Source organism: Melospiza georgiana, chromosome 14 (assembly GCF_028018845.1).
Source record: "Melospiza georgiana isolate bMelGeo1 chromosome 14, bMelGeo1.pri, whole genome shotgun sequence".
Lineage (NCBI taxonomy): Eukaryota > Metazoa > Chordata > Aves > Passeriformes > Passerellidae > Melospiza > Melospiza georgiana.
Window position 1 is genome coordinate 5,583,180 of NC_080443.1, and position 12,530 is coordinate 5,595,709.

Genomic DNA, 12,530 nt, shown 5'->3' on the forward strand with positions numbered 1-12,530 from the left:
TGAAGGACAATTTCAGGAAGAATGCTGTTGGGAAGGGATGAAGCTGAAGGGATTGCTGTGTTTATGTTTATGCTCACAATCCATGAGCAGTGCTGTGTTTATGGGAAGATGCCCAGCAGAACCTAACCTGTCCCCAGTTTGATAGATTGTCAGTGCCAGCTCAGAATTCCTGTAAACCTGGAGGGCTTTGTTGCCTGGCCCTCTTTGTTGTTTTTTATTCTCAAAATATTTCTACTAATCTCATTTATACCTGGGCATGTTGTTTTTTTCTTAAATATGAATCATAGAGATGATTTTACATGTACTAAATGGTCTGCTGCAGCTTGTAATAATAACTTGTGTGTGAATGTGCTCATCTTTTACAGGTTCATCTAACATGGTTACTGGGGAGACAAAAAGCTTCTTCAGTTTTGCAAAATCAGTAAGTGTCTCTGTGATGATGCTCTTTCCTCTAACTTTGGTCTTTTCTGTGGCATTTTCATCTTCGTCATTTTCATTTGTCTCTGCTGAGTTGTTCTTTCTGATGTTGTGTTTTTGTGCCATGTTTCCTCCTGGCAGCACAGCTGGACCAGAACTGGATCTGTGTGCATTTCACATTGCCATTGAAATTGTCTGTGACACACAGAGCTCTTACACAGCAAAGTTTAGACTGCATTATTTATTTACTTGTGGCAAAATATCACATCCATGGGTGTGATTAACTGTACCCTGAAGGGTCCTTGTATCTGAAAACACTGTTAGGACCATGCAGTGAATTAAAGGAGATGTACCTCTTAAATGGGCCCGTGCCCAGTCAATTCCAGCTTTTCAGAAGTTTGTTTCGTACAGAAAAGCATTTTTCAGTTCTCCATGTTCAAGTGACATCAAAGAGATGATGATGTGGCATTTGTTTCCTAATTGATGATGTCAACAAATTCAAAGTTCAAATTTTTTTTTTCTTCAGCTTTCTACAACAACTTTGCAGAAATCTTTGCAGAAATCCTAGAGATCAAAAGCAGGACAAATAAATCATATAAACTGCCAGCAAGAAACAAGTTAACCAGGAGTGAAAGCAATTCCTTCATACAGGAAAAACATAGGGAAAAGTCTTTTCTGAACATCTGTCCTATGATCTTTTTGCCAAAATCTCATCTAGTGCTTCCAGCAACACCCTCTTCCCAGGAGGAATTGGCCTCAAAAGTCTCTGTGTAGCTGAAAACAAGAGAAGCCAGAGAAAGGAGCTGTTCTGTGCCTCCTACATTGTCTTAATGGTTGTAGTGGGAGGATCCCTGTCATTGTCACACACATGTGACCAAAACAAGATAATCATTGCTATGCAGCCTTTTTACTGGTAATGTAAGAATATCCAGATGCATTTAGTGTGTAGACTAGGTTGGCCCAATGAAATAAATTTCAGCTGAAATGTTTTTCAGATAGTATTGGTATTTATTGACAGAATAAATATGAATAAATTGAAGGAATAAAAAAACATACAAATTTTGTCTACAATTATAGCTAGTTTCTTTATGTAATTATGCTGCAAAATTAACTCATAAAAATTGTATGAAAATTCTAATTAAAAATTTACCCATTCAAATGAAATTTGCAGGGAAGTGGCATCTCTCACTGTAAATGATGCTCTTGGGCTAAATGAAATAAAATCCTTTCATCAGACACTGCGAGGTATGCTCAAGTGTCATAAACATACTAATGGATGTAAAGCTGATAGGCAGTGCCTGGTTCCCTTGGTTCTGGGCAGAGTCAGGGCCAGGAGTGGCCATGAACATCTGGGCAATCCAAACTCCTTGCTGCCAGACCCTCCTACAAACCCAGATGTGTTCCCATCCCTCTCACACCCTGAGCTCCTCCTGCACGAGTTTGTGTTTTACTCCTGCTTGTCAGTCAGCTGCACCCTCCCTTCCCTCATCCTTGAATCAAACCCTTGCTGCTCCTCCTGGCTGCTGCTCCGTGAGTCATTTATCACATCTGCACAGGCAGCTTGCTTATGAACTTCCCTGCACAATTCTAGAAAAATGTTTTTCTAACCATGCTGTTGTTTATTGGTTCCCAGTGGTGGCAGGTTGAGAAAGTAAATCCCATCAAGCTGTATGAGGAGAACAAAGTCATTGCTGGGTTTTCCCTCTTGAATCTGCTCTTCAAACAGAATCGAGGTGGCCTGGTCAAGGGTGTGATGGACAAACTCCTAAATCTATATAACAGTAAGAAGATCAAGCCTGTGGTTGATTCATTATGGGCTTTGGAAGAGGTAGGAGTCCTCATTTTGAAATTTCTGAAAAATAATCACTTTTAGAGGTAAAATCATATTTAAACATGTTTTCTAGTTATTAATGTCTTCTGCTTTTCAGTTTGTGCCTAAGTTGCCTCTAGAGCCCCTGCTATTTGTAAGATCCAAGATCCAAAGTTATCCAGATATTTCTCTACTAAGTGTATATTTATTGAAAATGCTAATAATAAATGTGTTTTTTCAGCCTTAGAAAACCTTCTTTTTCCTAAGTGCATGAAGCACGTGACTAACAAGTGCAGAGTGAAACGCAAACAGTGGAATTGAAAACAAGTTAGATTTTTTTCCCTCAGAATGCATTTTAATACAGAAGCTTTAGTTTCAGTGCCACAGTTGTGCTAGCAAGCCTTGGAAGTTTGAAGGTTTTCTGGCAGTTACTGAAAATGTGTCAAAGACAAATCAGAACTCTAAGTGTAAGTTGCAATTGTGGACTGTGGATTTCTTATGGTTATTTTTAAAATTCCTCTAATTGCTCAGCTCTCCTTAAGGACATGCAAAGAAAGCAAGCTGCTGCCATCCTGGGCAGTTCCAAACCCCTTGTCAAAACTATAACATTTATAGTGATGCTGATGAAGGAAGAGAAGTATTTTTGGAGGTGTGAACAGACATTACCACATGAAGAAACAACACAATTATAGAGCAGCAGCAGGTTAATACTCATGGTTTCTGTGTGTGTGAGGTGCACTGAGCCTGGCACATCACTTGGGCTGTGTCTGTGATGGCTCTGCTGAGTGGGGTTGTGTCTGTAGTGTTGGATTTCGCTGCTCAGAGGGTGCTGCAACAAAATCCTGTCTGTGGTGGAGCACAGTAGGAGGTGTTACCATGAGGGAATAGTAACCACCAGCAGGCTCAGTCCATGAGCAGTGCTGTGTTTTACTGAGACTGTGGCTGTGTTTTACCAGGATTGTGAGCTGTTTTCTGAGCCCAGCATGTCCTGTGCTGTCCCTGCAAGTGCCCCAGTGCATCCCAAGGTGCCTCTTCGTGTGGCAGAGCTGCAAAGGGCCCAGCCCCTGTGGTGGCAGCTTCCCCAGGAGCCCCTTCTTTTCCTCTGAAAGGTCTGCCTGGGGCCACAGTGTCACAAGAGCACCCAGGGACACTGGGGACACTGAGGGCTCTCCTGGGCACCCACCTGCTCCAGGAATGGCAGCTGTTGTGATAAAGAGCAGCTGCTCAGGCCAGAACAAATCCTGTGCTGCTGCCTGAAAGGGAGAGCCCTTTGCAGAGCAGCATGAACCAGAAATAGGAGCAGATTTATGGTTTTGATGTGTCTTTTTGAATTTAATTATTAAGTAAGCTTATGAAGGAGCTTAAAAATGTAAGTGGCACAGGTCTCTAGACAGGCATTCTGCAATTTCTTTGTTCATGTAAAATACATACTTTTCATATACTGGTGAGTAAGAGAAGGATAATTAAAATAGTAACAATAGCTTAAAGAATACTTGATTGAGGACATGCCATAACATGAAAAATTACACATGGCAGGCTGATCTCAATAGTCAGCATGATGGGAATTTGTTGGGAGAATTCTGTTTGATAACATTTCATCTAACATTTGGCAGTAGCATGCTCCATCCCCACCAGTAGATTGTGATATGTGTAAATACATCTGTTGTAAAGCACAGTCTGAAACTCCAGCTCATTTGTCACACCTGCTGGCTTTCCATGAGCTGTCTGGGAATTGGCAGAGGAACTGTCTGGCTGTACCTTAAGGGATATGGTAGTGCAAGAGTTGTTTATTTGATTGCAAAGTATTACTGAAATATTACTCATCCAGGGCATTATCATTGCTGGGGTATATTTTTGTGGTCATGAAAATAACGTAGGACTGACTCTCAATTAATATGATACACAGAGAATGTGTCATAGCTGAGGACTAAAGAGAAATAGACTGAAAAAAGGTTGGTGCATTTCTGTTCTGTTTTGGTAGGTTTTCATTTTTAATTCCAGAGCTTGAGCATCTCCTTTCAGAGGTGGACATTTGATTGGTTTTCACTTCTTGTTGGGTAAGCTTGATGAGCTCCAAATGTCCACTTTATGTGCCCTCTCCCAGTATGGTTTATTAGAGACTAAACCAATATATGACCAACTTTTACCAGGTTTCCTAAGGAAACTGCCTGACCCATCAGAGCACTGAGGATGTGCATTAACTAGAGAGTGGCAGAAAGGGGGACTCCCTACATGGCATTTGAAAATGAATGGCTGATTAATTTTCTGTGGAGGAATATTGCCTTTTCCAGAGCCTTGTGGGGGAGTTCATGTGTCCCTTGTCTAGCAATTCCACCTTAGAGGTTATCTTGAATCCAGTTGGAGTCATTCAAAATGAAAATATTGTAAGGAAAATTCTCAAAGGAGCCTCAACTATGGGACGCCTTTCCAAATGTTTTATTTTAAATACCTGAATGTATAATCACATGCATAATAGGTTTGATCTCTGTATGAAAGGCATGTCCCCAGCACATCCCTTCAGTTCTCTTTATTCACTCTGCATCTGCATTTGTTTTCATGTATTCCTTTGTGAAAATATCAATTCACAAATTAATGTAGGCTCTAAAGCCAACGTGGCAGACACCTGGTTTTGTTCCAGAGCTATATCTCAGTATAAATGCTGCTCTTTTCAGTCCTCTATCAGTTTCCATCCACATGTCAGAGCAGAGGACAATGAGTTATATGCACAGGGGTGTTCCCCTTTGCTGCTCAAGACTGGTTTCCTTGCATGATGACCCCAAAGCTGAGGGCTTTATGTTCCAGTGCATGTGAGAACAGCCAGAGACAGGCTTTGTGTCAGGTTACATCGGTCTTCATGAAGTGTAAAAAAAATACTTAATTCTTCTAAAGGCCTGGTATGGTTCCTTGAACAGCATTTATTTCTTAGTAATTTCTGCAGGAGCACACAGTTTGAATTTTAAAGAATATACTGATGAGAGAATATTGTAATGGCAATTTCAAGTGGCAATAATACAGAACTTAGAGAAAGTTATTAGATTCCCATTTGCCTATTATGCAGCCTGCGTTAATGATGTCCAGTTGATTGTCAAATTATTTTATAGCTAGAACAGCTCAGAAATTATGAGATGGACTTAATTTGATGCTGTTCCTGTTGAAGCATGAAGGTTTGCCTGAGTGTCCATGAGATCATTCTCATTAGGATGTAAACCCTTCGGGTGTTGGGTTTCTGTGCTTTAGGGCTGAATCCAAAGGCCAGGAAGTCTGGGGGAGGATTCCTGGTTGCAGTGGGCTTTGCTTTGGGGTAAGCACTGCCCTGCCTCTGCAGTGCAGGCTGCTTGAACAAATTTGCCACCTGACTGAAAAGAGGCACTTAGAAGTGGCTCAGTTTTCCTCAGTGCATCAGATTACTGCTGACACAAGGGAGCTCTGGATCCAGACTCTAGACTGCTGCTGTGGAGCAAAACTATTTGTATTGCTGTGTTAGCTGCTGCTGTTTGTTTGGGAAGGGTAATTTTAATCTCAAACTTACATCCATAAATCCCAGTAAAGCCAAGTCTTCTCTCAAGTAGGCAATTAGAACCACTTTATTGTGGAAAAGTAAGAAGGATTTAACTAAAAGTGACAGTAACAAAATCCACAGATACTTTAAAATGGAAATACAACTTGGGAATTGCTCATCATGAGATGAATGAAGTCATACAATAAATTAGCTGCTGGTGAGATATCTTGCTGCTTTGCAACTATTTGTTTATGCATTCAAGTGTTTAAAAGATGAGATGATTTGTAGTGGCACATGCTTAAAATGCTGCTCTGTAGTAAAAAGCTGATTGTCTGGTAGGATTGCATTTCATTACAAATAGAGTTTAAAACAGAATTTGTATTCAGTGAATATTTTTTGATCTTTCTAGTTGTTTCTTGGTTAGTGCCTGTTTACTACTCGTCTTCATTCTGATTAATTTGTACTGTGCATTTATGCATTAGCATTCTCCTGAGGGTCTGGGAGTATTTGGCTTTACACAGTAGTCAATTAGTAAGCAGGATGAAAACTGGCAGTTCTCAAAAAAATCTAGTGTGTTGAGTAAAAACATGCACGTTGCACTTTTCTATTAAAATTCTGTGGTTTTCATCTCTTTAGAGTTGCAAAAGAAAATTTATGTTCAAGGTAGATTGACACAGAAGTTATATGTGCCTTCTTTGGTGATTTACAGCAGTCAGAGTTAGCACAGAGCACGTGTAAAACAAACCCTACAAATTCTTGCCCGGGAACTGCCAGTCATGGTCAAAGTCATCAAAATATCTGGGGCACCTTTCCCTGTACCTGGAGCTGCTTGTTTCAGAAGGGACTCTCAGCAGTCAGAAAGTTTTCAGACTTGGGCATTTTGATCCATGTGGGTGAGGAGTGAGAGCATGGAAGAACATCCTGCCCACAGGTCTGTGCCATGTCCCAAAGGGGCATGGGACTGAGCATTCCTCAGTCTCAGAGGGTTTGAAGCAGTGCCTGCCATGGAGCAGTGATGGCACCAAAGGCTCCTGTCCCTTAGGGTCAGCAAGAGTGGTGAGACACTGAAACCTGTGCAATAGAGCTGTTAGTTACTCTTAAAAACTAAGAGGGTGATGTGATGATGTCCTGGTACAAAGTATGCATGTCACCAGGTGTCACTGGTTTGCAGTGATAATGCAATAATGCCTTTAGCAGCACCTCACTTAGTGAACAGTCATGCCAAAGCCATGGCCCAGACCCAGGAGTACACCATGGCCCTCACCTGTGATCAAAATCAGTGGAATTGAGCACTAAATATTACAGATCATGATATGACTGTCAGAGAGCTCAAGTGACTGTGCCTTGTGGTCAGTACATAAAATATTTTTAACTGGAAAGAGCCCTGCACCTTAATTTAGTTTGTAATGAACACTGCACTGAGTCACTGGGGGTTTTTTTTGGCTGAATAATTATGAGAAATCTCCCTGTGAGGTTTGTATTATTTTTTCTTTGTGTGCAAATAACACTGATAGATAATGCAGAGAACAGACACATGTGAGAACAGCGACATATGAGAAAATGTGCCTTTTAAAGGAATTACTGTATCAGTAGGTCTGGCTGTAAATATAGTGATTATCTAAGTGAGATTTCCTGCTCTTGAAGCTTTTCTGTGGTAGTTTGCTAAGGAAACCCAAGCTGTGTTTAAGAACCTGAAGCTAAAGGAGTGCAGCTGATCACATTCCAGTGACATTATAGAATACCTGCTGGTACAAAAATTTCCTGTAAAAGGCACATTTTGTCATAGGTAGTTCTCACACTCTGTTCTCTGCATTAGCTCTCAGTGTTGTTAGCAGGCAAAGGAAAAGAGGAGGAGCCCTGCTTTAAGATTTCAGCTTTATTGAATTCCAATCCAGGGACAAGACCTGGATGAAGGAACATTTTCCATACAGAATTTATGGCACGTTTTGGGGAGGGCAAAGCAACCACAATATGTCTGGTTTTAGCACTGCTCACTGGCTTCCAAGGGTTCAGGTACTGTAAACCCGTGTTTTTCCACTGAACTCATCCTCTCCTGTAAATTACCACCTCAGTGCAGGCTGTTAAATATCAGCAATATCATTATTTGAGAGGCAGGGGGATGGAAAATCTCAAACCCATGATAGCAGAATAATAACAGTGAACCCCCTAAAGGAGAGACTTTAATTTCATCAAAAGCTATTTATGCATTTCTGTGATCTTGGCTTCAGGGCAAAAAGCCTGCCATGTATCACTGGAGTGAGACCTAGAGAAAATTGACCCATTAGTTACTTTTAACGTAGAAAGAGAGCAATCTAATAATACCAGATTGGGCTGGTATCTTGTTAGGAATACTAAATACCATCCCAGGTCTAATTTTTTTTCCTAATAGTTACAATGTCATAATAATGAGTGCAGGTTTTTTTTGTCCTTCCTGCTTGATGAAAACATTCTCCAGCAGAACAAATTATGCCTTTTTTGAAGTCAAGGACTTCTACAGTGTTTATTCTTCAGGGTATACAAAACAACAGAGTACCAATAAAAGTGGAAGTAAATTTATAACCAAAGTAATAACCCACTCTGAAATACAGAAAAGATTAATTTTTTCATAAGCATAAAACAATTTACTTTGCAGTCCTGTGGTGTCGGAGGAGAGAAGTGCAGCTCATTCTGTGAAACCTCACACGAGCTTGGCAGTGTCTGTGCTGTGCTTGCTCCTCCAGCACCACAGAGCACACTCTGCTTGCTTTGAGTATTTCTCTGACAGAACAACTTCTTTGCAGTTGTTCATGAGCAGCTTTCCTGATGGACAGGGGTTACCTCTGCAGATATCCTGGCCTCTGATGCTGCCTTGGATCTCTCTTTGTTCTTCATCCAACTGGATGAAATAAATACTTGTAGCTCAAAGTAAATTTAAATGCTTTATCTGTTCATCACCATTGTTTCCTTGTACACACACAGGTCTAACACAAGATATCAAAGCACACAAAAAATGCATGGAGCTGTGTCTTGCTGATGTAACAGGCTTGAAAATGGAGATGTTGGGAAAGCAGACTGAGGAACAAAACTTGAATAATTCAGGGCAGCTTGACTCTGTGTTCACAAACAAATTATACACAGAATTATACACAGAGGCCAAATCTCTTGCAAAGATACTTGAAAGAGAGACCATATCTTTTAAATGTGGGGAATCTCAGACTCATGGAATGGTTTGGGTTGATACAAGACTTTAAAGCTCATCCCATTGCACCCCAGCCATAGCAGGGACACCTTCCCCTGTCCCAGGCTGCTCCAGCCCCAGTGTCCAGCCTGGCCTTGGGCACTGCCAGGGATCCAGGGGCAGCCCCAGCTGCTCTGGGCACCCTGTGCCAGGGCCTGCCCACCCTGCCAGGGAACAATTCCTCATTGCCAAAATCCCACCCAGCCCTGCCCTCTGGCACTGGCAGCCATTCCCTGGCTCCTGTCCCTCCATCCTTGTCCCCAGCCCCTCTCCAGCTCTCCTGGAGCCCCTTTAGGCACTGGAAGAGGCTCTGAGCTCTCCCTGGAGCCTCCTCTTCTCCAGGCTAAGGGGAAAGCTATTCCACCTAAATTTTACCTTGCTAACTTTAAATACAATGAACACAAATTCTAAAGGAATGAAAACTGGGCCGTGATCTTTAATTTAGGCTTGGCAAAGATTTTTTCCCAAGATGTCTATCTGAAATAAATATTAATTAAAATTCCAAATTATTTTGTTGCTGTATGCTTAGATGAATGAAACATATCTTGGAAGTACTGGAGATTAATTAGTTATTGCGGTTTTTTTCCCCTCTAAAACATTCTGTATGCCTGACTATGGGAACTTTGCTGCTCTTGGGTGAATTATTAAGTTCCTACAAAGTGCCTATAAAATTTCATTTGCTTTTCTTATGCTTTTAATTCTGTTTAACAGGACTTCATGTTACTTCATAATTCATTCTAGCCTTCCTACCCCTATCAGGAAGCAATAGCATAACCCAGCAGTCTTTTTAGATTCCCCCACTGTTGATGGCAATGCTTATGATTTCATTAAAAACCAGGGATAGAAACAAGACAAGACTTTGATACAGGCATGGTGGCTCTGTAATAAGGCCTCAAATACATGACATTAACTGTGATTACCACAAAATCTGATTGGGTAAATGAGCTGTTTTAGGAAACTCAGACTTGTTAAGTATGTAAGCAGAAGTCAATTCTTTTCAATTGCTGTATATTATTCATAAGCACTGTATGCAATTCAAGCTACATGAAAGGAATTTAATTAGACAAGTAATTTATTTCTGCTCTATGCTTTCTAGCATTTCTTTACAGCCTCTGAAATTTAGCTTGTGTTCTCTAGCCTGCCAGTTAAATACCTGTATTTAAACAACAACATAGAGTCTTCAGAATGTTCCTTTGTGCACAGTGAGCATATCTGTGCTGCAGTACCCATTTAGTAGATGAATAACCAAAGAGATGGTGGATGTCATTGCCTGCCTGGTGCCATGCAGCACAGCAGTGGAAAGATCATGGATCAGCCTGGAAATCTCTAATTGCCAGAGAATTCTCTAATTCTGGCCTCTCCCAGCCATAGCCCTGGGCTGTGCCTCAGCATCTCCTGGAGCCTTGTGTTGCTCAGTGCCTTAATGGGGCTCTGATGGACAGAGGTGTGAGTTCTACCAGAGGTCAGTGAGCTCCCTCCTTCCAGGAAAATGGCATTTCCTCGCACTGGAATGAAGTGGCAAACAGGGAAATGTGTTTTGGCAGCGTTTCTGGTGAGCATTGATCCTGTGCTCACATTTGCTGTTGCAAAGGTTAGAAGCTGACCAGCCTGAGACTGAACCTCTGCATTTACATAAATACAGCCTGCAGCCACAGCTCTTTCCTGATCTACTTAGTGAGCACTCTGCTGAGAATTAATTAGTTCTGGAGACACAGAGGGGCAGAAAACACTTGGTGGAAGGCATGAGACACGGGTTGAAAGTGCACTGGTGAGTCATGGTTGTGTTTCTGGGGCAGGCCAGGCTGTCACTGCTGCTCGCCCTTGTGTGCCTCAACAGCTCCTGCAGCTGCAAGGAAAGAGGAATAAAAAGTAGATTTGGTTCCTGATGGATAGTGCAAGGGCAGGGGGGAATAGGCAGGGAAATAATATAGGAATCATTGATGGATTCCTCTGAAGAAAAAGTGTGCACTATTAAAGATAAACTAGTCACATGCTTGCAGTTAATTAAATTAGCAACAGGAGGCTGTATGGGGAGAGCTGCTTTGCCATTTATTAGAAAAATAAGGACAAAGCCGTTATATTGAGCAAGCTGCTGATTAATTACTGTGAAGAAGCAGTATTTTACAGGAGTGGTCTGAAACATATTAGCTGGCTTCTAAGTAATAAATTGGCAGACATTCCTTATGTGTGGAGCTGAACTGGTGATGCTGCTCCCCTGCAAGGAAATAGATACCTGGTTAGGGAAAGCTTTACTGTGGACATCAGTGACACCAACATTTGTGCATAGCCCCAGAAGACAGAGTTCATTTCTTCTGTCTTTATTTTGTATATTTGGCTTTAACACAGTTGTTTTACACTTCATTTTTGCTGTCTGTGTCATGAAATGTAAGCACTCCTCAAGGGTGTCATGGGATCATTTCCCTATTCAAAAACAATTTCTACATTCTCCCTGAAGTATCAGAGAACAAAAGCTACTTGCTTTTATATCCCTGATCCAAGTGTGCTTCAATCCTTTCCTTTTTATTTCTGCCTGATAATGCAAGGAAATATCTGCCTGACTTCTTCCAGTCTTGCATGTGGATGAAATATATGCCAATATATTATGGCATCCACCAGCAGAAATAGTTTCAAATGAATTCTAAGAGAAAGTTTACTGTGTCTCCTGCTCCACAGGGCTGGTGGTAGCACTAATTGGCCGGGAATTCTGCAGGGTTGGAACAATGAGTGTTTGCTGTCACTCAGAAATAATTGCTGGATGCTGTGAGTGAGACTCACTAAAAAAAAACGGTAATAGAGGGAAAATATTGGAAAGAAAGTTTTCAAAGCCACATTTAGAAGCGCTTTCACTCTTGTGCTGGGCTCTGATAATGTCTGTGTAGTTTCAGCCACAGAGCCTGTGAACAGAACCTTGGATTTCCCTCTGTCAAAAAATTCTGCTCAGGCTCCTTTGTTAATTAGTTGGGTGTTAGGAAGGAAAGCTCTTGGTCACTGAAGTTAGGCTGGCAGGGAGTGCTAATGTGAGAAATTCAGCTTTTCTCTAGGGATAGCATGAACCACAAATCTGAGGTTTGTGTTAGCAATTTCCTCCTGGTTGTTTACATTCTCTGAGAAACCCCTTTTAGTCAGCATTCAGATTAAAGAAAGACCTATTTTCACAGATGCTAAGGATTAAAAAAAAAAAATAGAAATAATGAAGTCTACTCGGTGATGTTGAGAGAATCAGAGAATACCAACAAGTTGGATTCCTCCTGCCTTTGAAATATTTCCATTTTCAGGCTGATGCTTTTGGGTCAGGTTTTCGCCTTTTGATTTGCAAAAAACCAATCAGATTAATTATTTTTTTGTTTTTCTGGCTGTAATCTATGAGTCTCTTACTCCATTAATCAATGAATGCCCAGAAATCCACTTAAGAAGTTGCTGAAAAGAGTCAAAAGGGAAGTGGGAGATAAGAATAATTACAATATCTCTATATATATTTAAATCTGATGCGTCCATTTTGTCTAAATGATTCTGCACTGGCAGCATCATCACTGAGGCCATTTCTGTTGACTGGCAGGGAGCAGAAAGGTTAACAGAGCAGAAGGAAA

At 41.2% G+C, this 12,530-nt stretch overlaps 1 protein-coding gene across 1 annotated transcript in view; it reads left to right on the forward strand.

Annotated features, from left to right (window-relative positions):
- VAT1L (vesicle amine transport 1 like) overlaps positions 1-12,530 on the forward strand; it is a 56,138-nt gene that overhangs the window by 23,498 nt on the left and 20,110 nt on the right. Inside the window, exons 6-7 of the mRNA XM_058034271.1 lie at positions 366-421; positions 2,051-2,245. Of these exons, the coding sequence (XP_057890254.1) occupies positions 366-421; positions 2,051-2,245 (251 nt within the window). The remainder of the gene's footprint in view (positions 1-365; positions 422-2,050; positions 2,246-12,530) is intronic.